Raw genomic sequence first — 26,830 nt, forward strand, 5'->3', positions numbered from 1 at the left:
GAGGCTTCAACTTGTATGATCCATTCAGGAAGATTCCCTCGAAATTGTGAAAGAAAAAAAGTAAGCATGCTTGTAGTGGTATATTCTCAACTATCTGGAAAATTCTGCTATTGGCCCGAATACCCACTGTCTGGAAGCCCACAGGGTTTCTCAGAAAAATCTTGAGGGACTCATTTTTCTTTAAACCCAGATGACAAGAAACCCAGCTGGCCTGCCTATATGTTACTGCCTTGACAGTGGACAACCCCAGAAAACAGTTTTCTTCAGGCTTTCGAAGGAAGGTGCTCACCCTCCCCCACCACCAGTGCCAGGGAGCAGGCAAGCTCAGGGCAGGTGTTACAGTTACCTCTCGCCTCCGTGGGTGACCTCCTTGGCCAGACGGATCTCCTGTTCGCCCGCAAAGAAGAGGCTGACTGACCTGGAGCAGGCGTAGGGGGAGAAGCCACACTGGGGGTCGTTGTGCACCTGGTTGGGTGGGGGTTAGAGGTCACTGTGCAGGGTTCCGGCCAAAGGCCTGGCCCTGAGCTTCTGTTCTGAGCCCAGAGACACCCTGCGAAGCTCCCACTTAATGCGATCACCTGCCCTCCGTGTGCCAAGCACCCCACGGAGGACAGAGCTGTGGTGATCCACATCTCCCAGAGGAGGCGACTGATACTCAGAGAGGTGAAGTGATGAAGGTCTCACACACACACACACACACACACACACACACACACGCACGCACGCAACCAGGATTCCATCCCAGGATTGAAGGCTAAATTTCAGGGCTCTTTCCAAGACATTGTGCTATCTCCCTATTTCTGAGTTTTTCATTTTTGTAACCCAGATTTTCCCATCAGATTCAAAGCCAAGGTAAGCACTCACACCTTCTGATACAGAATACAGACACACACACACACACACACACACACACACACCCCTCATAGATTCACTGGGCACTCTCATGCACACACTATAAATACACACTCCTACCATGACCATGGCAGGCTAGGGGGACGGTCTAGTCCTTCCCTGCACACCCAGCCACACATGTCACTCCCGTGCTGCCTGTCACGTGCCTGTCTCCTCTGCCTCCTCCTCAGGCAGAACCTTCACCTCAAAGCCAGAAGACCCAAGAGAAGAGGGAGAACTGAGGCTCCCAGGGCTTAGGAAAAATCTTCAATGTTTCTCTTCCCAGTGTAGAAACCCTTCCACTAGATTACCTTAAATGTATTGGAGCAGGCTGGAGTCAGGTCAGCTGAAAGTGGGGCCTGTGAAAGCCACCCCACGGTCTAATTAAATTTTTCAGACTTTAGATCATGACCCACAGTAAGAAATATAAATATATACATATATAAATAAAACAAAAATGTTACAAAATAGTATTCACCCCTGTTAATGTGTAATTCATCCACATTATATTTTCCATTCTCTTTAGTTTTTTTTCTTCTTTATTCCTTTCTTTCTTTCTTTCTTCCAGGGAGGGGGATGCTGGTTATAACTCATTAAGTTTATTTCATAATCCATGAATGCATGGCACCCCATTAGTCTAAGTAATTATAACATATCCATCATGAAATGACCATCATGAGAAACCCCAATGTGTGATATGCCAAGGTAGAGAGGACAGAGTTGGTCAGCCCATCCAGGGTATGGTACCTTGGCGGCCCCTTGACCGGTCTATGCCTGAGACAGAGGGGTATACCTGCCGGCAGAGGGATGACAGTGAGCACCAAGACCTCTCCAAACTCCCAAGCCCCTGGCACTAGCTCAGTCTTAACCAAGGTACCCCTCAGCAGAGCTGGCTCCCCAAGCAGACTTTTCTCCAGATGGAGGTGTACTGACCTCCATTCAGCACCCAAAGTAAGCATGGAAATCAGATCTACCTGACAGTGAGTCTCACACATGTGTTCATAGACAGGACAGAGTTTTACTGAGCACTAATCTGGGTTCTGGGAACATCAAATGGAAAGACATTGGTCCTGCCTAGAAAGCTTCTATCCACTAGAAAAGACCAACCTGGAAACAGACCTTTGTAAGAGAAAGGCATGGACCATGCAACAATATAGAACTTTGGTTACACAGAGAGGAGCCCCTGAGCCAGGTTAGGAGGTCAGTGCATCCAGGAGGGCTTCTTAGAAGAGAGAAACCTGAACTGAGTCATCCAGGATCTCTACCATTTCCTCAGAGGCATGATGTTCTTTGTTATCTCAGGTCCTTAGCACCCAAATTCCCTTTACCTAGAATGTTCTTACCTCATCCCTGTGACCCTTCACTTGGCTAACTCCAATTCATTCTTCAGATCTCAACTTCAATGTCACTTCCTCCAGGAAGTCTTCCCTGATCATTATCCTTCCCAATAAACAAGGTTAGGTTTCTACCATATGCTCTTCTAACATTTGGCATTTCTCCTCTGAAGCTCTCAGTTACTCTTGAAATGATTCATTCAACTTGATGTCTGTTTTGAGTTCCACGAGGACAGAGACCACATCTGTATTATTGTCCACAAGGCCACTACCAAGTTTTGTGCCAGGAAGAGTACAGGTAGGTGCTTAACACTTAATGCCGAGTGACTAAATCAATGACTGGCCAGGGGCAACCAGGAGTAAGTGGGTGAGAGAGAACTGAGGAGCCCCAGCTCTTTCCAGGTGTAGACTCTCTAACTATGACAAGCAGAGCCCTGGCCAGCACAACCTCCAGAGCCCCATGGAACCTTTCTAGATTGGCAGGGTAAAGAAGGCCTCACCTGGATGGAGAAGGTCTGCCCTTCAGGCTCATGGCGCCCCACCAGGGTGTAGCTGCCCTTTCCGGAGAGGTAGTAGTAGAGACCATCAAAAGTCTCCACATGGTGCTGTCCCCATGCCCGGCAGATGCTGTCCCGCTCAGGGCCGGCATTGTACACTGTGCCAGAGAAGAGAGAACCTATCCGTGCAGCTGCAGTGGGCCTCAGGCCAGAGGCTAGCAGGGCCAGCCCCCGCCTCTCCCAGCCCGGGACCCCCAGGCCTCAGACCCCCAAGCTTTCCCTGTACCCGTGGCCCATCCCAGGGCTGGGACAGAGTTCAGACCCACCCATCTGACAGCGTGGTCCTGTGGCATTGAAGCGTCTACAGTCACAGAAGGCTGGGTACACACACTCTCCCCCGTTGAAACAGGAGAACAAGTCTGCAGGGGAGACACAGAAGGCACCCCCCCATTAAGCCAAGCTGGCAGAACCCCAGGATACAACACCTCCCTCATGCCAGGCACCTGACCCGGCCCTCCCAGAGCTGCATGGCACTCAGATCCCCACCACAGGTGGGCTCAGCCTTCCTCAGTAGCTAGCCCTTAATGGTAGCACCAGTAGCTTGCCTCAGATCTGGCTGCCTGGCTCCCTCCCTGACATGCAGGAGGCGTGGGGTCTCAGAATACCTGTCCTCAGTGTGAGTCAAGTGACCCCGGGTCATCCCCACCTGGGCCTTCAGCTCCCTCTGCTTAAAGTTCCTGGCCGCCACGCAAGGCAGACTGAGTATGGAGCATGCACGGTGAGCAGGGAGACTGCCCAGAGATCTTCAAGGACCATTCTTCCTCACTGTTCCTTAAGCTCAGGGGAAGACACCTAAGCATGACCCAGGGAGTGGGGAAATGCCTCACATTGAGAAGATGGTAGACAGAAAGGCCACAAAGCACAGAGAACGATAAGACAGAGGGGAGCAGAGTGTGGTGAGGAAAGGAGCCAGGATGCAAGAGAAAGGGCGAGAAAGAGAAAGAAACAGGGTGAAGTGGAGAGAGGAAACAACCACTATACAAGGAAGCCCAATCTCACTGGCATCAGACAGCATGAAAGGGAAAAGCCACAGGGCCATGGTCATACGAACAGGACACTGAAGAGGAAGCTCTCCTCAGCCAGGAAGGAGAAAGCAAAATAGAGTTGGGAGGCCAGGGCTGGGAAAGGTGGAAAGGAACCCCTTGCAGGGCAAAGAGGACATAGGAGGCCCTGAGGAGAGCCTGGTTTGGCCTCACAGCTTCTCTGTGGGCCAGGGCCCTCCCACAGGCAACAGGGAGGGGGTCACTTACAAGATGGAGCACATTTGGCCCGATGGAGCCGCCTTTCCCAGGAAGACATGGCCAAGGAGTCCAGGACTTCAGTCTCATTTTAAAGACAAGGAAGAGAACTCAGTCAGGGAGGGATTTCCTAAACATCATGGCCCTTCCTGTCCATCACCTGGAGGAGGGAGGCCCCCAGCCACTCCACTTCCCCAGGCCCACCTCTGAAAGGTCTGGGAGAATTCTCAGGCCTGCCCTAGGGGAGTGAAGGTGGTTTTTACCCTCCAAAGTGGCATCTTGGCGGCCTGAACATATTCCCTCCCCTCCATGCTTCAATAACCCCCAGCCTCCCCTCTCTTCTTCCCTCCCTAGTACATTTTTGAGTCCCCCACAGCCCAACACAAAACCCCTTATCTGGAGAACAAATATGTTTCCTCCCCACCACAGAATCCACATGAATAGGCCTAGGAAACAAAGGCAGCCCCTTGCCCCAAGGCAGAAGAACATCTCACCCCATCTTCCACCCCAACCTTCCTCACAGGTCACCACCCATGGTCCTCAGAACTCATCTCCAAGCCAGGACTCTCCCTGACACCATAAATCTGAGAAGGACACATGCAAAGTTAGCTGAGAAATCTATCTTCCAGGCCAGAAATCCCAACACGTGGTCTCTCCAGATATAAACCACCTGAAACTAGAACTATCCTGAACATCAGGTGTGTCCAGTCACCACACAGCTAGCTGATTTGGATACCTGGGACCCTAGTCTGAGGTGGCTCATATCACCTGGCTCTGGGGTCTGGGCATGACAAGCTCCTCCCCTCTCAGAGCCCCAGCCTCCCTGTTTCTATAGATTACCACTGTGAACAGGACAAAGTCCCAGCCCTCAGGGAGTTCATGTCCTTGTTCACAGGGCCAACAAGGCACCAAGCACACTGTGGGTATCTGTCTCACGTGTCTTCCTCTCTCACTGTCATCTCTACATCCTCGGGCAGAATCCCCAGCCTCTGGCCACAGACTTAGAACATGGAGAAGATTCAGAACCCTTTGTCCCTAGAGCCCAGCTCAGGTCTTTGCCCCTCCTTGGTGGGCCCAGTCTCTCCGCCTCATCCCTGGGTACTCACCACCTCCCTTTTCACTGTCCTGCTGACCCCTAGGAGGTCACTGGCCCCTCCTGGGCCTTGTCCCACTTTGGCGTCTGGTTCCTGGGTCCTCCCCAGCTCTCCTTACCCTGCACACCCAGCCTGAGCCCCAGGAGTCAGGCTTCCCATCCTTGTCGTAATCCATCTCACAGGGCCTCAGAGAACATGGGGAAAACGATCGCCTTGCATACCACAGGCCCCAAAGAGCTCTTAATGAAACCTAGTCTTTTTGTCTCTCCACTCCTCGCCCCCACCTCAGATGTGGCTTCTGAAATTGGTGTTAACGAGGGCAAGATAGCGCTACAGAATCAAGGCCATTTTCTGGAGAAATTTTTAAATCCTGCCCAAATGATTCATCTTCAGTATAGATCAGAAGTTTCTAGTCATTTCGATGCCAAGAACCTCTCTGATAATCGAGCAAAATCTATTGACCCAATCCTAGAAAAATGTGTATAAATACATGAGACACAAGATGACAAAAGACATCGATTATATTGCAATATAGTTATGAAAATATTTTATAAAAATGTGTGATTTGGTACTATTTGTCCTAGTTTATTACTACATTAAACAGCAAGATCTAACAATGGGTCTTATCATGGCCAGAGTTTTGAGGTAGTGAGTATAAAGGAGATCTGGAAATACCAACAAGTGTAAGGTGATATGACAATATCTGTGATTTCTCCTGGTGACAGTCACAGATACTGCTACTGCTGTATTGTGGTTTGTAGCCTACAGGCATAATTAAAGGGAATGCTAAATTTCAGTGAAATTGAGGTTCCTGTAAATAACAATGCATTTTTCCCCCATCCTGCTCTATACGATCAGTTCTCTGGAGAATGGCTGTGCTCTGTAGGAATATGGCAGCCCTGAAATGAAGGTTGCTTAGCTGCTGGTCTGGGACCCCCACCCTTACCGATGAGGTAAGTCCAGGCAGAAGCCCTTGAAGGATCCCCAGGTTCACTTTCTGGCTAATGACTTCATTCCCCCACACCCACTCCAGTGGGTTTAAAGGAAGGCCATTCCAACCCCTTATTTGCTCTAAGGAGAAACATGAGAAACCTACTGGTGTTGTCTGTTCCAGATGCTTCCCCAAGGAGAAGGGAGGGAGGCCTACCCTGGAATCCAGCAAGGAAGGAATCCTGCCAGGGGGATGAGGTGCTTGGCTGAGGGTCATTTTCCCCACCAAAACAAAGGGATTCCTAGAGTCCTGGGGGGCCTTTATGTTGTGGGGCAACAGGCTGGCTCCACCAGTAGACCTTGTTTCACCTGCTTCCTAGGGGCCCCAACAGGTTACCCACCTACCTTGATATCATCATATATAAAAAGAATAACAGGGCGCTTGGGTGACTCAGTGAGTTAAGCATCCAACCTTGATTTTGGCTCAGGTCATGATTTCAGTGTTGTGAGATGGAGCCCCGCAGTGGGCTACCTGCTTCTCTCCCTCTCCCTCTCCCCCTCCCAACCTTCTCTCTCAAATAAAATAAATAAATAAATCTTAAAACAACACCACCAACAACAAAAAAACCATTTTCTTTCAACTCAAACTGCATCCGACTGTGATTCTAAAACTTGGGACCTGAAAAAATGGTCAAACGAGAAATCAAAAGCCTAGATTATCTACCACTTATAGAATAAACAAGTTCTCCTCCTGCCTTCAGGGTCTTCCTACCTATTTCCAAAGGGGAGGTATTGGGGGCACACTGTTTTCTATTATAAATGATACTCCCCAAACTGCTGGCACAAGGAGATGCCCAGAGCAGATCCCTAGGGCCAAGGTGTATGAGTTGAGGTTCAAGGTGCTCTGGGAGATCTGGCTGTGGGGTGGGCTGGATTTGTAACGTGTCTGCCATCGTAGAAAAGACGCGTGCAGGACAGGATTGGAAAGAGAGCCTAAGTCACCTGATCCAGAGACCAAAAAAAATTATCTCTCCTCTCAAAGCACCCTTGCTGGAGCCCTGGTCAAGGTATGGAATAGGGCCTCTTATGGGGTTTTGTACCTCCCCAGACCAGGCAGGGACAAGAGAACTCCACCTTCATACTTTCACCCCAGGGCACGGGAGAGTCTGCTATGTCCTGATTGCATTGTAGTGCCCTCCTCCCCAAATAAAACACAACGAAAACAAAAACAAACTGATCTGACCACAGGGTCCCAAGAGATTAGTGAAGTGGGAATACAAGTGTCCCGTGAATTTGCATACTTCGGACATACACTGGGAACATTGTTCCTTTTCAAGTAACTGCAGAGACAACCTTCCTGCAACCTACAGACCTCCCAGCCAGCCCCAGTCCCAGACAGAAATAAGCCCCTCCCCGTGTAAGCCCCCCTTCCAGGCCTCCTCTCACCTGGCTTCCCATCACTGTTGTTGTATCCTCCGTGGCAAGGGTCACCTCCTGATGTCTGTGGCTAGATAAGAAACAAGCCTAATGTCGGGGAGGGGATAGGAATGGGACATGCCTCCCCACCACCCCAAGGGCACCCCACCCTCAGCGCTAAAACCCTGGGGTCATCCACACCAGGAATAAAGGTGGGAGGCCTGGGTGGGGCAGCCACAGGCTTGCGCCTGCTCACCTGGGCTTCTGGGCCGGCTCCGGTCGCTGTAGCTGGCCATCACCCTGGGCTGTGGGTGCTGCACCTGGGGACGATTGCGCTCCACTCAAGCCAGGCCTCCCTTTGTTGGGTCTCCCACCACCTGTCCCCCACCTGCCAGGAAGCCTCTTCTTCATCCCCCCATTCTCTCTCCTTACAGACTTCAATGCGTTCTCCCGTCTCTGGCCACCTCTCCAACAGGGGTTTCCCTCTCTCCTCTTACTCTCTGTGCCCCAGTTCTCTCTAGCTCCCCACCTGGGGTCTCTTCCATCCTGCCTAGCTTGGGACCCATTCTGCCCACACACCCCCCACCGGCTGTCGCTGGCCTCTTTTTCCTTCTGTGCCCCCTCCAAACCTCCCCTTGGCTGTCGCCCTGACCGACCTCCCTCGAATCTCTTTTTCCTCCCTTTCTAGAACATGCTGAAGCCCGTTCCCCTGAACATTCCCCCGACCCCCGCCTCCCCTAGTCCACACCCCTCTCACCGAGAGACTGCACCGGCAGGGACTGGCTCTCCAGCTCGCCCCCCGCCAGCCAGACGCAGGCCAGAAGCAGGCAGAGCGCCGGCGTGGGGGCGCCAGGGACCAAGGACCCCATGGGGTACAGGGAAACTGGGAAGCCTGAGAGCAGGGCCGGGGGGCCCCAATGCCTGTCCTTGCGAAGGCAGGGTCACATCTCCACTCCGCGGCCACGGTCCCTTTCGCTCTCTCGCCCGAGGCTTCCCTTGGCCCCTCCTCCCAGGCGCTTGGCTCCTCCCCGAGCTAGAGTGACGGGATGGCTCAGCTCACTACCATAACTTAGGCGCCAGCCTTTGCCCTTTTGCCCCTCTCGTCCTGTGGCTGATCCTCCCCAGAGGGGTCTGGATTCAGATCACTGGGCCCTAATACCCTGGGGGAGCAAGTGCAGCCCCCAACATCCTTTACTCCTCAAAGATCCCCAACTTAGAAGCCTGGGTCTTGGCAGGCCCTTCCACCAGACGCCCCAGGCACTTGTTAGAGTGAGTCTGGTCTTCCACTCTCCTTTCACAGATGCCCTGGGACATGCCACTCAGTGGTCAATGACACAACCAAGGCTCAAGGCTGCAGAATTCTGGCCTGTGCTCCCACCACTCAACCACTACAGCTTCCAGGGCCCCGAGGCCCTCCCTACTCTACCCCCACCCCCATCCCCCGTTCTGAGCACCTCTAGGGAATGGATTGTGACTTAGTCCTCTGTATGCCCAGCACTAGTTCAGGCCCCAGCTCAGAAAGCCTTGACTGAAACACAGAAGTGCGTCACACTCCCAGATTACTGCTCCCCTCATGACCAGACTTTAACCACAACAGCAGCAGCAACAACAAAATGGAAAACAGCGACAAAACCAACCAACCAAAAGAAACCACTTTAATTTTGTGAACAAGATACACTCCCTGTCCAGGAAGAATATTTTAATGCTGGAACTGTGGGCTTGGGAGCCTGGAGAACCTGTGAAGCATTCTCTGGGGCACTTAAGTGTGGGAATGCCAACCGGATGCAAGCCTTGCAGATAATTATGATGATGAAGATCATGATGGTAGTGGTGGCCCCAGGAGACCCCTAGGCAGGGATATAGACTTGGGAAGCATTCATTCATTCGTCCATTCAACAAATTTGTTGAGCATCTATTTCTTACCACACAGTGTTCTGGGAATATAGTGGTAAATAACGCACACTTCCCCACACACAGTATTTGAAGCCATAGGCATAGATGAGAGGAAGAGGAGGGAGTCAAGGATGGAACCCTGGTCAGGGAATAGATGAAGGCAGGGGAAGCTTGAAAAAGAACATTCATAGGAGAGGAGAGCAAGGCCTCGGTGCCATCCTCAAAACCAAGAAGGGAAGCATTTAAAGAAGGAGAGAGTCTATGGGAGTGCTGCTCATGGAAAAAGATTGAGGTGGCTGGCTAGTGGACTGCATTTCCCTTGTAAGCCCATTTGCCACTCTGCTGGATTCTAACTATGAAATAACAACCATATGACTTAGTTAAGAGATGTAGAGAATCAACAAAGTAAGCTGGAGGGGAATATATTTTGAGTATCTTTCCTGGACCTTTGAAAATCCCGCAAGTCTTCTCCTTTTATCTTGGACTTAACTAGTTAATACTAAGGTGAGAACATGGGTAATATTTGAAGGTTCCTCTCCAGGAAGGTTTTACATCCTAAACTAGGCAATAATTTAGTCCCAGTAAAAATAAGTCTTTGGCAAGCTTTAGGTATTGGGGATAAGATGAAAAGGGGAGGGGGTCTGTAGGTGTCCCTGAAGTTACAGTTGTAAGTGTCCCTGAAGTTACACTATTTTGGGTTGCTGACCATCTCCCTGTCCCCTGCACCCTGACCTGTTGTAAACAGGTCAGGCCCCCACCCTGGGTTAACTCCAGGCAATAGCTAGCTCCATGATTAAAGATCTCATTCTCTCCCATTCACATCTGTTTTTATCACCCCTCTCCTGACCCCCCTCTTCCTTCCCTCTCAGTCTGTCCCAGGCTTGGTTCATCATTGTCTTTGCACTCCAGCACTAGACCTAGGAGTTGAACAAACTTTGGTTGAATTGAATCAAATGAACCAGATGGGGTCTCGGCCCTGGGTAAAGTCAGCAGTAAACCAGGATGTCCTTGCCAGGCCCTTCCATGCCTCAGTGAGAGAGAGAGAGTGTGTGTGTTTGGAGTGGGTTTGGGCTAGAGAGGTGGGAGGGGGAAGTCGGCTCAGGAGAGGCACTGCCTGGCCCTCCCTGGTTCAGGCCTCTGTGAGGGGCTTAAGACCCAGCCTCCAAGGAATTCACAGATCAAAGATTTCTTCTGACCCGGAATAAGCCCATGGTGAAGGTCATTATAGAAAGGACTGGGAGGTGAGATGCCTGGCAGGGGGTGAAAACCTCCGGAGCGCGCAAATGGGCCTCTATTTGCATATCCACACATTATCCCTACCTACCCTTCTGACATTCTCAGGACCTTCTCAAAAAAGTATTCTGACCGCCACAAAAAGTCTCAAACTCCAGCCGACGCCTCCCGAGATCCTCTACCTCCGCAGCTTGTATTTGGGGATCATTCCAAGGGGATCGCTGGCCTGAAGTCCGATCACCGCCACCGCCACCACATACACACACTCCAGGCCCTTTGCTCCGCGGCGGTCGGTGGGAGGCGACAAGCTTCAGGACAGGTGTCTCGGGCTTCCCAGCCGCCCCGCCCAGGCTTCGCCCCAACCGCGCTCAGGCCCCGCCCCCACAGCTCCCGGGGCCGGAGGATCTCCCGTGAGGCTCCTGCTGGCTTGGAGCGACCCGGCATCCGAAGGAGCGAGCTGTGTAGCGACTCGATCTGTGCAGCGGCTCGATCTGGCGCAGCCATGGACCGGAAGGTGGCTCGAGAATTCCGGCACAAGGTCAGAGCTGCTAGGAACCCCTAAAGCGTTCAAGACCCCGGAGTCCTGGCAGGGTGGTGGGGGATGGACACACCCGGCGCCACCCCTCCCTTTTCCAGTGTGGCCTTAGGGCTGTGGAACCTGAGGGTTGTTTGGTTTCCAGCAGGAATCCCAGTAAAATAAGAGAAGGGGCACTAGGAATCTAGGTGTAGGGACCCATAAATGGATCTTCAGACAGTGTCCTTTCTCCTTCTGCCTTGCAGGGTGGGGACTTTTCTGGGGTTGAAATTCCTTCCAGACTTGACCTGAGACAGGACGCTTCTCGGGACTTGTCCCATAATGGGCAGAACCCAGCTCCTAGTGCCCCAAGCTGAGGGCTGTTGGAGCATACAGAGAGGGTATGGGGCAGTGTCTGAGAGGTGGGGATTGGTGGAAAGGGAAACTGTTTCTCTCTGTCCTCTCAAAAAAAAAAAAAAAAAAAAAAAAAAAAGAGTTAGAAAGCACTTTAGGGAGCCCCCTCCCAGCTTCGGGGCATTTCTTAGGGCCTGAGAAGCAGCTGAGGAGCAGGTGCTGACCAGGGGGCAGAGGGAGGAAGGGAGGAAGTACGTAAGGAAAGTCAGCCAGATCCTTCAGGCAGTGCCACAGCTCCCCTTGTGCGTCCCAAAAAGGCACCTCAAGGATGGTCCAGGATTCTCAGAGGTCCTCCCTGAAAGCTACAGGATTTCACCCAGGGCATTTCCAGAACTGTTTCCAGAGCTGTGCAGGAGCTGCTGAGGCCCTGAGGCCAGAGAGGACCATTGGAGGTGACTCAGTGGACCTCCCCACCAGGACTCAGGATGCTTCAGAGCCCAAGGATGAAGCCAGGGGTGTCCAGAGCTACCCACGGGCCCTGCCTCAGGGGCAGGTGACTGTGCATCCTGACACCCTCACATTGCCCACAGGGGCAGTGTTTTTAGACCAAACCGAACCTCTTCTGAGGCCTGAGCGGGTAGAGCTCAGGTAGGCAAGGTCAGGGTGCTTAGCCCTTCTCTCGCCACAGAGAGGCCCAGGGGAGCCAGAGTAGCCAGCCAATATGGGGGCACCAGAGCTAAGGGCCAGGGGCCAATCATTCATTTGATAAATGTATTCTGAACGCCCACTCTGTGCCAGACCTGTCTGTGCCCTCAAATTGCTGGCTGGGCAGGTGGGCAGCAGACCTCACACTAACAATGACCCATGACTGGGTGCTGAGTGTTGGGGTCAATGTTTGGTAGGGTAGAAAGGGGGAAACTCATAACAGCAGAGGCCTCCTAAAAAAGAGGCCTTGGGTATTCTAAGAGTGAGAGATAGCTGGAAGTTCAGCAGGAGATTGGGGGCTGGTGAATATCAAGGGAAATATAAGACTGTCCAGCAGTGTGTCCTGTTGCACAGGGATGGGAGGAGAGAAATTTCAGCTGCTGAGGACATTTGGTGAGTGTAAATTTCAGGCAACCCACTTTGAAGGAACACTACCTCCCGTCCCCGCCCCCAAGACTCAGGTTTGAATTTCAGTTTCCTGCCCCTGGGCAGAAAGTAACATCCAGTCCTCTTTGGCCTTTTTCCTATGGGTACCAGTCTTTGCCTCTTTTTCGAGAATTACCTCTGGGGTTCCTGGTGTCTGACTGCGCCCTGGAGTTAGCCTCTGTTTCTCTTCTCCAGGCCCTGCAGGCTCCAACGGGCCTCAGGCCTCTGTGTTTCCACTGCCCTGCTCTTCCTCGTCACAAGAGTCATTACCTATTAATGCCCCTGTGTGTGCAGGCGGGGCAGACACCAGGCTGGGGCCCCAGATTGGACTTTGTGCCCTGCTGCTTCCCAGACAGCAGCAGCCTTGCCCTCCCAGGGTGGAGATCGTCTAGCAATGGGGGAGAGAAGACAAAGCTGTAGAGGATACAGATGGGGGCGCACAGCTGTACTGGGTGAAATTTACAGCTCCTGTCTGTTGCTTCCTAGCTGTCTCTTGCTTAGTGTTGCGGAGCACATTTACCCGTGGGGAATGGTTTGTAACCTAAATCTTTAGTTGTTGGAGATGGCATGACAAGTGGCCTATTGTCATGGAACATACTATGTGGCCTTGAGCAAGTTATTCACCTCTCCGAGCCTCAGTTCTTTAATTTGTTAGATGAGGATAACAGTAATATTTAGCTAGTAAGGTTCTTGTGAGTGTTGGATGAAAGCTACATGCGTGTGGGGAGTTTAAATACACCCTGGCATTTAGTGAGTTTGCAACAAATGTCCGTTGTTGTTGTCTATTACCTGTTAGTTATAGGTAGAACTGGGGTCAAATCTCAGCTCGGCCACTCACTGCCAGTGAGACCTTGGGCAAGTCATTGAATCTCTCTGAGCTCTCCTTTCCTCAGCTGTGAGATGAGGTTCAGAGTGTTTACCTCACTTTACCATTAGGACTAAATAGGAATTCAAGGATTGGCTGCTCTGGACCCATAGTAATCATCTGGTCCACAGTCACCTGCAGATACCTGCAGAGTATCCTGGGGGAGGAGCCAGGAGGCTCCAGGCTGGTGAGTAGACTCTGTTCCTCTGGGCTTATGCAGTTTTTCAAGGACATCGGCAACACTGGCCTGCTCTTCCCAGCAGCAGCCTTGGGCCAGAATACCAAGGAGCAGGGAGGGGAGCATCAAAGATTCAGCCTCTTCCCTGAAGAACCAGATTTTCAAAAGAAGGCTCTCCCCCTCGGCTCACTGCACCCGCCCGTTGCAGGAACTTGGTTACTCATTTGCTCAAAGGAGTTTTTATTGCCTGGTCAGCAAGCATGCATTTATGGATATCTGTAGTGTACCCTGCCCGAGGCCAGGCACCTGGGTGGGGAAGAGGGGATATGTAGGGAGGTCAGAAAGAGCCCCTGCCTTCCAGTGTTTTGTGATCGTGTGTGCATGCGTGTAATAGACATTGACTGGGCTGCTATTACATGCCCAACAGTACCATAACTATTGAATAATAAAACAAAGTCCCTAGCTCCTTAGTGGAGGAGACAGACAGTTAACAAATAAGCCGATACAAGTATCATAGAATGCCAAGTAGTGACAAATGTTATGGGAAAAAAAAGGGGGGGGGTGAGAGGATAAAGAGAAACCACATGGTAGTCAGGAAGGTCTCTCTGAGGAGGTGATATTTGAACACACATTCAGAAAGAAGTGAGGGAAGGAGCCATGCAGATATATAGGGAAGAACATTCCAAGAAGAGGGAACAGTGAGTACAAAGGCCCTGCTTTAGGAACAGCAGATAGGATGGTGTTTCTGAGAGGAAATACAGATTGAAGAGTAATGGACGTTGGACGAGAGTGGGGTCGGGGCCTTGAAGGCCTTGGTCAGGACTTTGGGTTCTCAGAGTGATGGGAACCAGCAGGGGAGTGACCTGACTGCTTTACATTTAAAAGGGATTGTTCCAGGTGCTGGTAGAGCAGACTGAGGGGACCCAGAGCAGAAGGGCAGAAGGGGGACCGCAGACAGGCGGCTGCTGCCCAGCCCAGGCCAGGGGTGGGGACTAGGACTAGCATGAGTAGAGGTCAGACCAGGAACACAAGAAAAGGTAGATCTGACGGGCTCTGCTGATGGGTGGCTTTGGGTGTGGAGAGAGAGGCATCAAGAGGGAGTCTACATTTGGGGAGGAGCAGATTGGTGGGGACAGGAGGGGAAGCGGCAGAGCTCCATCTTGAATGTTTTAAGTTTGAGATGCCTGTTCAGCCATTAAGTAGAGAGGTGACTAAGAAGCTAGTAGCTGTGGGAGCCTGAAGATGGTGGGGAGAGGTCGATGCTGGAGCCTCAGTGAGTCCTTGAGGAGTAAATGGTAGTTCAGCCCCGAGACTGATGAGGTCACTTAGGGATGCGGTGCTGATGAAGAGAAGGTCTAGGACAGAGCCAGAACACCCCAACCTTTAGAGGAGAGAAGGAGGAGAAGGAGCAGCAAGTGAGGTAGGAGAGGCAGGTATGCTCAGCTGTGCTAAGCACTGGGTCAAATGCCACGAACTAGCTAGCAGGACACAAGCGTCTTGAAAAGACGAAGAATAATAAAACAAGAATCAAATATACCCAGTACTACTCGGGATCATGCTTTGAAGGCCTGGGAGGAAGTGTGGCTGGATCCATTCATCCCACCAGCATTTATGGAGGGGCCCCGTTCTGCCAGCTACTGAGAATACACTCAGCATTCTCACTCACTCATTTAGTTAAATAAAACTAAACAAACACTGAGAACTTAATTTGCCAGGCACTGTGCCAAGCATTTAATGATTATTAATTCAATGAAAAATAAAAAAAAGAAAAACAATGATTAATCCCTCAGAGAAGGATGAACTCCTATGAAACAGGTACTTTTAGCCCCATTTTACAGATGAGGAAAATGAGGCACAGAGAAGTGCAGACCCAGGTGGGGAAGGGGCTTGTTGGCCTCCCCCTGCGCCCTCCTCCCAGGCCTGGGTCTGGACCACACCAGATGAGTGGGGAGACAGTAGAGTAAAGAGAGAATGTACAACACAGCTTGGCGCGTGCCACAGCAGAGGTGGGAACAAAGTGGTGTCACGGGCACGGAGAATGACAGGACAGGCGTTGTGGGGGAGCACGAGGGAAAGCTAGACCAAGGGGAGCTGATGTTTGAGGTGTCTGGAAGGTGAAGGAAGAGCTCACAGAGAGGAAATGATGCTGCCCGTCCCCACCACCACCACCACCACTAAGAGCCACAGGAGCCAACAGGGTGTAGAACAGGGCCTGGGGTCACAGCAGGAGGCCAGGTTCTCCTGAAGTGGGGGAGGGCAGAACAGGGGAGAACCTTGGCTGCAGAGAAAAGCTCAGACCTGCATGTAAGGTGATCCAGCAGAGAGCCAGCTGGGGAGTCAGAGCCCCATTTCCTTTCTCCTCAGGCTCTCTCACCACTGGCTAGTTGTCAGAGGGCAGGGGGCCCATGCAGAGCCTCCTAGGATACAGGGCAGCACGGAGAAGGCTGCAGAGTGGGTCTGGGGGCACAAAGGAAGAGATGCAGCCCACATTTCCGAGCCCTTGAAATCTTGGAGCCTTGGGCACTGGGGAGGTACTTCGTATATATTCACATATTTAATCCCCTGAACAGCCTGAGGAGGGCAGATGTTCCTCGATCGGAACAACATTATTTAATTTGCTCTTGCTCTCTTTCTCACTCCCCGGGTACACATGTGGAGTTGTATTTGCAGGAGCTGAATATGGTTTGCTCTCCCCCCAACCCGTGCAGCTGTCCTGAAGGGCCAGTCCATATGGAGGAATGCTGGGACATGAGGCTGGAAAGGGCCCAAGGCTAAACCCAGCATTTGCCTCAAGTGCCCCAGACAAGGGGCCTGAACCCCCACTCCCCCCCACCATACAGACTGAGAGTAGACGGGCCCATCAAGCATCAGCCAGAGAAGGCTGCCTTAGGACAGAGGGGACCAGACACAAGGTGGGCGGGGAAGGAGGGATGGAGATTATCGATAAAGTCTTTGTAGGTGGTGGGCTCCTTTAGGGTTTCTGTGCCCATATCAGGAGAGATTCAAGAAAAGGAAAGACTTTTTTTTTTAAAGATTTTATTTATTTATTGAGAGAGTGTGCGAGAGAGAAAAGAGAGTGCGTGCGCGCACAAACGGGGGTGGTGGGGTGGGGTGCAGAATGACTGGGGGCTCCATCCCAGGATCCCAGGATTGTAACCTGAGCCAAAGGCAGATGCTTAAACCAACTGAGCCACCCAGGGGCCCCAAAAAGGAAAAGCTTTTAAAATCTAATTAGAAAAAGAAGACATAGAGTCTTGCACACAGTAGTTGCTCAATAAACGTGTATTAGACAAATGCATACAAAAAGTTGTATCTGGTAAGTGGATACCCTGTGGTGGTTAGAAAAAAGGCAGAGGTTTTGGAGCCTGTGGGCATGAGTTGGAGTCTCGGCTCTGCTTCCTCGGGCCGGTCTTTCCTCATCGGTCCGGTGTGGTGATGATATCCATGCACATCAGAGGGTGGTTAGAAGGTTAAAGAGAATTCACATCAAGTTCCTCAGACACAGCTGGCAGTCAGTAAGTGAGAGTATGGCCTGAACAAGCGAACAAGGAGTAGTCCGAGAATTGGCTTCAGGAACCCCCTGCTCTAGGGCACTTTGTGCCATTCTCCTGATACCCGGCGTTCAGGGTAAAGCACCCGGCACACAGTAGGTCTTCGACAGCACCGTGCCGTGCAGAGGCGCACAGTGCCCACTGGTGCCTGCCTGATGAGGAACACACTCCAGTTGCTCTAGTCCAGAGCCTTCCTTGTATCCTCTTGGCTCAGTCCTGGCTCACCACCTTCCTGGCACTCCTCCGCACACGTCTGCCACATCTTCCTGGTTCTGTCCCTCTTAGCTCTGTTCCAGTGGTCCCAGAAGAATGGGTCACAGACTTGGGCAAGACCACCATGTCTTGTCACAGCTGAACGCTGCCTTCATTTAAGGGGAGTCCGAGCCCTGTCTTGGAGAGTCTTTCCTGACTGTGTGCTGCTCAGGGCCTCCTCACCCCCCTCCCAGCCTCAGGCCCTTCTCACCCTCTTTCTCAGACGTGGGTTAAAGAGAGAGCCAAGACTACAGCGTGTAGAGATTCACACTGTACCGCCCCAGGGGGTGGAATTTGGGGCTTTGACCCACCAGTTCCCCTGGGATCGAGGTGCTAATGAAACAGCTCCTGACCCCGACCTTTGAGTCCTAGCCATTGACGTCAGCAAACTTGAAATGATGTAACTTGACTCTCCCCCTGGGGGGGGGAAGCGGGGGACTGAAGGGACCTGGAGAGGTGAAGGAGTGGCCAGGAGGCTAACTAGTGGACAGAAGTCGGGGCCAAGGCAGCCTAGACCAGGCCAGGCCAGGGTGGATTGGCCCCTAACACTGGAGGCACGGGAGACGGTCGGGGACTTCTGGTGGGTGGCATGTGCTATCTAAGTGAATGGACCAAATCCTTTCTAAAGGCAGTTATCCGGCACTATAGCCACCATCAGGTAAGACAGTGGGCTTCTTCCGGACCGGGGAGTTGACCCTGGCATGTCCACTCTAGATCCTGGAGACATGGCCACGAGGGTGAGCAGGGACACTGCTGTCATGGGGGTGCATCACTGCCATAGGGAGGGGCAGCTGTGTGCACATGAAGGTGTGTGCCCCGAGGGATGAGGGTCAGCCTGGCCTCATCCGGATGTGCGGAGTCACTCTCGTGGCCCCATCGGGGTGATCTGCATGTGGCTGATGGGGTCAGAGGGCCAGCCCTCCTCTTGCAGCCCCAGCCCTGTCGGGATGCTGGGGAGTGGCAGTGGCCTCCCTCTCCCTGGGGTCTGCTGTGGGCATGCTGGGCCTAGGACTAGAACTCTGCCCTTGGGTTTTCTAGGTGGATTTCCTGATTGAAAATGATGCGGAGAAGGACTATCTTTATGACGTGCTACGGATGTATCACCAGTAAGTGGGGAGGTTCCTGCTCCTGTGGACCCCCTGGGAACCTGTCTATAGAGGGCTCGGTTGTTCTGAGAGAGGGAAACCTTCCCTTCCCATTCAGGGGAGCTCTGGGAGGGAGGCGGATGCTCCATGCTCCTGGGAATCGAACGGACATGTCCTTCACTTGCCTCAGCAAATACTCACTCCAATACTCAGCAGGTGGCTCTTTGCTAGGAGCTGAGGGTACACCAGGGAACAAGTCAGCTTGGCCGCCGCCCTCAGGTTGCTCGTAATCCAATGGGGGAGGCTGTCAAGAGAGGTTCAATAGAATATGATTGCTGAGATGGAACCATAAATGCCAGAGGGCCCCAGCCACACATCCCTTGTGTCTGTTGTCATTCACCTGCTTCTTTATTCATTCAGCACACATTCTAAGCTCCTTCCACTTGCTGGGCACCATGCGGAATCTGGAAATGAATAAGATCTACGTTCTTTCTTACAGTAACTCGTGGCCTAGTGGGGGAGAGTATACAGACTCTATAAACACAAAGAACTCTAATAGGAGTTGCAGGAAGATAACTGCTAAGGTGAAGTAAAAGCCAGATGGGAAGAAAGGAGTCTTGCTTCTAATCATGGTGGGGGGGGGGACCAAGATGGCGTGAGCTAGGTTTTGAAGGCTAAGAAGGGTGTCGACTGGTGGAAATATCAGAGGACATTCCAGGTGGAGGGATCAGTTATGAGTACAAGTGCAGAGACACGAAAGCACAGGGGGCAAATGGGAAATAACAGGTAATCTGGGGGAGCAGAACTCAAGGCACACAGGACCAGCCACGGGCCCGGAGCAGCTCTGTAGAGACAGGTCATGGATGCCCTGAGCCTGCTGAGGAGAAAGGGTGGTGGCCTCCAGGCCATGGAGAGCCATTGAAGGGTTTTGAGAAGAAGAGTGACTTACACTTAGAAAATATGAGATGAACATGACCAGGTTGGTGGCAGCTGGAGAAGGGCAGGCCAGAGATGCTGAGGGTCTGAACGGGGCGAGGAGGAGTCATATGAGAGATACTATGAGGGCAGACTTGACAGAGCTTAGCTGTGGAGCAGAAGTGGGGTCATCAGCATCTCCTATGAAGTTTCCTGGCTGGAGAGATCCTGGGCTTCAGAAGTAGGCAGAGCTGAGTTTCAATCCTGGTTCTGTAGGAATGGGTTAACAATCCCTACCTCACTAGTTCCCCTGTGACATTTATTGGGAAACAATGAGGCTCTTATGAAGCACCTGGCACAGAGTTAGGGCCTCTGGGCTTTTCAGGAGCATTCTTTCCATTTCCAGGGCCTGGACCCAGTGGGTGGGGACCCAGCCTGGGACTGCTGCCTCTGGGAACCCTTGGGTGTCAAAGGCCATGGCCATGGGTGGAGCTCCAGGTGTTCCCGGTGTCTCTGCAGAACCATGGATGTGGCTGTGCTCGTGGGGGACCTGAAGCTGGTCATCAGTGAACCTAGCCGCCTGCCACTGTTTGACGCCATCAGGCCCCTGATCCCTCTGAAACACCAGGTGGAGTACGACCAGCTGACACCCCGGCGCTCCAGGTACAGAGGGCGCTGCCAGGCTGGAGGAAGGGGTGGGAAAGGTCACCTGGGTTGAACGGGGTCACTCACTCATGAGTGGGTCAGTGGCGGCAGTCAGGCTGGCACTGGGGCCTCACTGACTTCTCCTGCGGCAGGAAGCTGAAGGAGGTGCGCCTGGACCGTCTGCACCCCGAAGGCCTCGGCCTCAGCGTTCGTGGGGGCCTCGAGTTCGGCTGCGGGCTCTTCATCTCCCACCTCATCAAAGGCGGTCAGGCAGACAGTGTCGGGCTCCAGGTGAGCGAGCAGAATCCAGTGGAATGGGGGGTCAGGGCCTCAGGCTTCCTGTCTCCCCACAGAACATGGTCACCTTGCCTTTCTGGGACTCTGGGGGAGGAAGAGGCTGGCACATCCTGACAGATTTTCCTCAGGCCCATAGACATCAGGCTGCAGGCAATTGCCTATCTTCTTCAGTCACCCTGGGAGCCTGGCTGCTGCATTTAACATCCCCTCCCCTACTTCCCAAAGGAGGAGTGTAGTTACATCCTGGCACCTGGAGCTTTGGACAGGTAGCCTTTAACTGGAAGGGAAAAAGAATTCCCAGTGTAGTGTGGTACTTAAGAACATAGATCCCTAGAGCCAGACTTTCCTGGCTTTGCTGTTCATGAGCTATGGGATTGTGATGAAATGATTAAACCCCATGCCTCAGTTTCCTCATCTGTAAAATGGGGGTAATGATAACACTCCCTACCTCATCAGGTTATCATGAAGAATAAGTGAATTCATACTATAAAGTACTTACAGAAGTGCCCAGTATACGGTGCTATGTGTTTGTTAAGTAAGCAGAGAGGGAAATTAAATAAACACCTATACTGTGCCGGGCGACATGCTCACTACCGGTTCCCACTGTATCGTCTCCATCTTAGGGAGTTAATAGAGCCTCAGAGACTTGACTAGAGCTGGAGCCAATAAGTGGCAGAGTCAGGATCTGAACCCAAGTCTCCTGACTGCCAAGCCCAGGGATCTTTCTTGAGCATCCTAGGTGCCTCTCCCTTCAGGTCCCACACCTCCATGTCTGAGCAGAGATGGGCTAACCTCCAGATCTCGCTCCTGCTGGAGCCCAGAGCTGTGTTCTTATATGTCCAGATAGAAGAAGCCCTCCCAGCCCCTCCCAGAGCTGCCAGCATGTTTGTTATCAGGCTGCCAAGAGAGGGGCTTCAGGGGGCTTGAAGCCTGGTTCAGACCCCATGGAGGGGGAGGTGGGAAGTGGGAGCTGACAGACATCGCTTTGTTCTAAATCCCTGTCTCACAGCTCGCCAGTAGCAGCTGAAATTTCAGCCACTTCATTACCCCTCTCCTGTGGGGCACATTTTCCAGCCCAGAAACACAGCCAGAGAAAAGACATAATGAGCTCCTCTCTTGGCATCGCCTGAGGCCCTCTTGTTTTTCCAGGGCGAGCTCTCCTGCTAGGACAAGCGTTTCTCAATGATGCCTCCATGACTGGGGACATCGGGGCATTTTTGCCGTCCCACCTGTTTCTCAGGCTTATAAATTATCTTCTCTTTCTTGGGCTGACGGGCTCATCTGTCCTTTGTGCCCCTGTCCCTCAGATCGTCATTTCATTGTGGCCTTTGCACAAAGGGCCTTTTGCAGGACTCCGTGCTGGAGCGAGAGCGAGAGGAAAGCTGATAGTGTAGCCTGAGCCAGGGACTGTGTGGGAATCATTTTGACTGGGGTCCCCAACAGGTTCCCTTTAGGAACAAGACAGGAAACCTCACACAGAGGAGCTTGGGGAAAATGTCCACCTCCATTCACCTGTCTGGGGTTCATGTTTCTGGGAAGATCTCGTGCCTGAGATCTGAAGACAAGAGAAGATTCTGGAAGGCAGGGGAGAGACATGTTCAGACACATCCTGGCTGGACTGAAGGTCTGCTGATTTGACCTGTTCGGTCCACCTCAGGTGTGTCCTGTCTGAAGGTAGGCCATCTGCTCGGCATAATGTTCTCTATCATCCAGGGCTAGAGAACGATTCTGTGTTCCTAGGTTGTCCCAGCCATAAAATGCACAGAGTAATCTCTGCTTTTCCTATGGGACTTGAGGTCACCTGTGACAGGTGGCAAGAATCCAGAGAGGACAGGATGCTGGGATCTACAGCCAGGCTTGGCCAGGTGCCCTTCCTCTCTGCTTCCAAATGCCCAAGAGACACGCTTGTTGTCAGTAGGGAAGACCTGACTTCAGATCCCAGCAATTCTTATTACTAACCAGGTGACCTCGAGCAAACCACTTGAGTTCTCTGAGCCTCAGTTTCCTCATTTGATTAACAGAAACAGAGTTGCTATTCAAAAAAAAAAAATAGGTGTAAGGGGCGCCTGGGTGGCTCAGTTGGTTAAGTGTCTGCCTTCAGCTCAGGTCATGATCTCGGGGTCCTGGGATGGAGTCCTAAGTCAGCCTCTCGGCTCAGCGGGGATTCTGCTACTCCTTCTCCCCTCCCTCTGTGCTCTTTCTGTCTCAAATAAATAAATAAAATCTAAAAAAAAAAAAAAAAAAAAAAAAAGTAGATTTGAGGAGGTAGCCCAGCTGCTCTCCTCACAGAAGGTGTCCCCAGAAACCTAGAGAGTTCTTTAGCGAGCCCCCCACCCCTCTTTTCAAAAAAGTTTCAAGGGAACTTTTTCGAGTTCCTTGCCACTGTCATCAGGTCCCTGAGAAGATTGGGGTCTGTGTTGAGGTGTGCAAGGGAAGCATTCAGATGGTATTGAGTAGGTCGTATTGAGGAGTACTGAGAAGGTTACACTGTGAGGAAGTTGTAGACTGTGGAGATTGGCCTAGCCAGACCCCTCACAGGCTGTGTGCCCACCCAGCTCCCAGACCCCACAGAGTCAAGCTGTGTCCCCCACATGTACCAACAGATCCCAAAGGGACAGCACATGTGGTGTGAGTGAAGCCGCCAGCTGGCTTGGGCTGATCTCAGGCTGGAGAAGAGGGACACCCAAGAACCCATCCCTATTTTGCAGCTAATGGCCGTGTGACCTTACACAAAACATCACCTCCCTGGGCCTCAGCTTCAGCTGATGTCTGAGGGTTCTTCTAGCCCCGTGGTTATGAAGTGAGGAGCTTCAGGACTGATCCCCAGAGCCAAGGTACTTGGAGGGGCCCCCAGCAGTGTCCAGCAGGCGATGTGCTCACCACAGATCTGTGTCCAGGCTGACCCTGCAGGCCCACGAGCCCCTGTCTCTCCCAATCTAATGAGGCCTGAAGTCCTACGAAGAGGTGGGAGTATTTAGGGCTCCGGCCGGACGAATGATAACAGTAGTGACCGTTTGATTCCTGACTCTATGCCAGGGGCTGGCCGGCTTAACACGGACACGCTTACTTAATTCTTGCAGCAACCAGAACCTTTCCTCAGTTTACAGATGAGAAGAATTGAGGCCCAGAAAGTTCAAGGGACTTGCCCAAGGTCCTTTTTCCTCTTCTGGGCACAGCATCCTTAGGCATTCTGAATGCGCCAGCATTGGCATATCGTTGTGGGCTTTTCTATAGTACAGCCTCGAGCAAAACGAGGTTGTCCTGAACCCTTGCTAACCGCACCACCCAGGTGCCCTGACACCTGCTGTTCTTAGGAGGTTGCCTAAAATATAAAAACACGTCAGCAGGGCCGATGGTGGTTCCACATGTGCTAAGTGTGTTTGTGACAGGATCAAGCGTGCTTTCCTTATTGAAGAGCAGAAGATCGTGGTGAAAGTGTTGAAGGCACAAGCACAGAGTCAGAAAGCTAAATAAAAAATGAAGATATTTTTGAGTAATAAAAATTTTTTTAAAAAAGAATTGCTAGAAGAGAATCAGCTAGAAGCAGGGGTTTGAATCCAGGTTATCTGATGCCAAAGCCTTGTGTTTATTCAGCCTTCTTTCTTACTCCCAGCATGGGAATTCAGAGGTCAGGCCTGTGGCAGACTTACAATGTTCCCTGAGCATCCATAGAGTGGGAAGAAGTCGTGTGTGTGTCAGTGATGTGAACTTGAGTCAGGAATCATGGAAGTTCCCCATCCTGACTCAGTTATGGTGTTTCAGCGATTAACAAGGTCGGGAGAGCCTTCTCCTTGGGGTGGGGTGGGACAAAGGCCAAGGAAGAGCTGCTTGAATCTAGGTGAAGGGTTTCCCTTTGCATGGGATCCAGAGCCTGATGGTGACCCAGTGGGGCAAAGGGGGCACTGGACTCAGGGGACAGAATCCCAAGTTCTAGTCTCAGCTCTGTTACCCACCCTCTGTGCCTCTCACCTCCCACGTTGGATCTCCCATCTGCCACATGGGCCAGAAAGACTGCTTGGACATGTCGCTACCATGGGACCCCCCTCAGGCTGATGGCGAGTAGGTTGGTTGTAACAAGGTACTAGGGAGCATGCCAAGATTTCTTCTGAGGGAAGGCATGGTCATCGTCCCTTTTCCGTGGGGAGCAGGCCTAGAGCCTCTGGAGGCAAGCCTGTCTTGCTGCCGGATGCCCCCTCAACCCGGTGCTCATTCCCTCTGTCTGTGGCCAAGGTAGGGGATGAGATTGTGCGGATCAATGGCTACTCCATCTCCTCCTGCACCCATGAGGAGGTCATCAACCTCATCCGCACCAAGAAGACTGTGTCCATCAAAGTGAGACGTGAGTGAGGCCAGAGGGCATGGGGCGCTGATGGAGGCATGGGCTAGGGTGGGGTCGGCAGCAGGGTCCCCAGCTCCTGGGGGAGGAAGGGAGGGCAGAGGAACCGTCTTAACCCCCCTGCCTTTCTCCCACAGACATCGGCCTGATTCCTGTGAAGAGGTGAGCAGGACCCGCCTCTGCAAACAGACCCTTCCCTGCGGGCTCAGGGGTCTGGCACTGGCCGCAGGGTCTGGCGTCGGCCAGGCTGGTACTGCTCTTGGGCCAGCGGTAGCTGGCGGCTCCCAACTGGCAGATCTAGATTTGGAGCCTAGCTCCTCCAACATCTCTAATAACGCTCTTCTTCTTTCCCTGCCCCCAGCTCTCCAGATGAACCCCTCAAATGGCAGTACGTGGATCAGTTTGTGTCGGAATCTGGGGTAAGGGCCAGGACACCTGCGATGTGGTCTGGATGGGGTTGTCTTCAAGGAGGAGCAGCCAGTCCCACAGGGATGGCTTGCCCCAGAGATGGGCATCCAGGGGCTTCCCACAGGCCCTCAGGGCATCCAGAATGTCCCTGCGGGTGGTGGGCCCTTAGCCAGGCCCAGCTGGGACAGAGATACCCCCCAGGGACATAATGGTGAGCAGTCTCATGGAGCGGGGGAGACAGCAGTGCTTGCTCTAAAGGGCTTTATGAAATCAGGAGGCCACTTGCACAGATGTGGAGGCCCAGTGACCCTTATCCTGTCCTTCCTCCAGGGTGGGCGAAGTAGCCTGGCCTTCCCCGGCAGTCAGGAAAACAAGGAGAAGAAGGTCTTCATCAGCCTAGTAGGATCCCGGGGCCTTGGCTGCAGGTGGGTGGCTGGCATGCCCTGAGGCTCAATATGGCCAGGAGACCCCAGGAGACCCCTAACACCTCTCCCTTTTCTTACCACTGCTTCTGAGGAGATGCCACTTTCGGTGCCTGTTTTCTTCCCTGAGGTTCACAGCAGCCCTATATGTCCAGAGGGACAGCTCTAACAGGCCCATTGTACAGATGCCAAAACTGAGGCCCAAAGGCAGAGCCATGTTCCTTTTGTGGGCCCTCAAGTCACTGCAAAGGAAACCTGTCCAGCCTGTCATCTCTGTTACAGTTTCTGTGTCATTTATTACCTTGTGGGCTTCCTTAAGTGGCATCCAGGGAATTACAAACAGGCCTCAGGCCACGTGGGGTGTTCTTACTAAGCACACAGGTGCTACAGTTACAGATCTATGTTCTAGCCCCCGCTCTGCCACCTAGGAGCTCTAGAACCTAGGGCTAGTCACTTAGCCACTCTGAGCCTAGTTTGAGCCTCTGTAAATTGGGGATAAGAATACCCACAAAACCAGTTGTTGTGAGGAGGGTTGAGATGACAGAATTAAAGTAACAGCTCAGTGCCTAGTAGGTGGTAAGCAACCGCCAAACATTAGCAATCATTATGTGAGGTTTTTGTATTATTTCCATTCATTCACTCTTATTCAACACTTTTTTGCCAAGATAAGTGATTTTAAAAAAAAGTCCCTCCTTCCTAAGAGATTAAGAGATTATATTGTAGAACATAGTGAACATGGAGACCAGCCACTGGAGAGTTACAGCACAGAGTGGCAAGGATCTGATGGAGCTGTGTTCTGCGTCAGAGACAGGCACATAGGTCTCCCGTCCTGGGCTCTTTCTAATCAACTGGTGGTGGCTGCCTGGAGTATGGCATTTGACCCTTGAATAACACAGGGATCAGGGGTGCTGACCTCCGGCACCATCCAAAATCCAGACATAACTTTTGACTCCCCCCAAATTTACCTACTAATGGCCTACTGTTGACCGGGAAGCCTTACTGATACCTAAACAGTTGCTTAACATGTACTTTGTGTTTTACATGTTATATACTATATTCTTACAGTAAAGGAAGCTAGGGAAAAGAGACTGTTAAGAAAATCGTAAGGAAAAGAAAATGCTTTTACAGCACTGTACTCTAAGAAATCCACATATAAATGGACTGATGTAGTCCTAACCCGGGTTACTCAAGAGTCCACTGTGCTTTGAGAAGAACTCTAAGGCTGTATCTAAGTTTAGTGGGAAAGAGTGCTGTGATTGATTAGTGATGTCTGCCACAGATGTGGGAGGGG

The 26,830-nt window shown here is 52.1% G+C and overlaps 2 protein-coding genes across 2 annotated transcripts in view; one reads left to right on the plus strand and one right to left on the minus strand.

The window, feature by feature from the left end:
• Positions 1 to 8,329, minus strand: part of LOC111149941 (otogelin) — a 77,745-nt gene extending 69,416 nt beyond the window's left edge. Inside the window, 5 exon segments of the mRNA XM_022507214.1 lie at positions 347 to 465; positions 2,726 to 2,880; positions 3,049 to 3,141; positions 4,033 to 4,105; positions 8,156 to 8,329. Of these exon segments, the coding sequence (XP_022362922.1) occupies positions 347 to 465; positions 2,726 to 2,880; positions 3,049 to 3,141; positions 4,033 to 4,105; positions 8,156 to 8,329 (614 nt within the window).
• Positions 8,330 to 11,088: 2,759 nt separating this feature from the next.
• LOC111149942 (USH1 protein network component harmonin) overlaps positions 11,089 to 26,830 on the plus strand; it is a 46,646-nt gene continuing 30,904 nt past the window's right edge. Inside the window, exons 1-8 of the mRNA XM_022507215.1 lie at positions 11,089 to 11,124; positions 18,470 to 18,537; positions 19,951 to 20,094; positions 20,229 to 20,367; positions 24,604 to 24,712; positions 24,847 to 24,871; positions 25,071 to 25,128; positions 25,448 to 25,542. Coding sequence (XP_022362923.1) covers positions 11,089 to 11,124; positions 18,470 to 18,537; positions 19,951 to 20,094; positions 20,229 to 20,367; positions 24,604 to 24,712; positions 24,847 to 24,871; positions 25,071 to 25,128; positions 25,448 to 25,542 — 674 coding nt within the window. The remainder of the gene's footprint in view (positions 11,125 to 18,469; positions 18,538 to 19,950; positions 20,095 to 20,228; positions 20,368 to 24,603; positions 24,713 to 24,846; positions 24,872 to 25,070; positions 25,129 to 25,447; positions 25,543 to 26,830) is intronic.

The sequence above is a fragment of the Enhydra lutris genome, unplaced genomic scaffold, assembly GCF_002288905.1.
Source record: "Enhydra lutris kenyoni isolate GAN:26980312 unplaced genomic scaffold, ASM228890v2 scaffoldscaffold22, whole genome shotgun sequence".
NCBI lineage: Eukaryota > Metazoa > Chordata > Mammalia > Carnivora > Mustelidae > Enhydra > Enhydra lutris.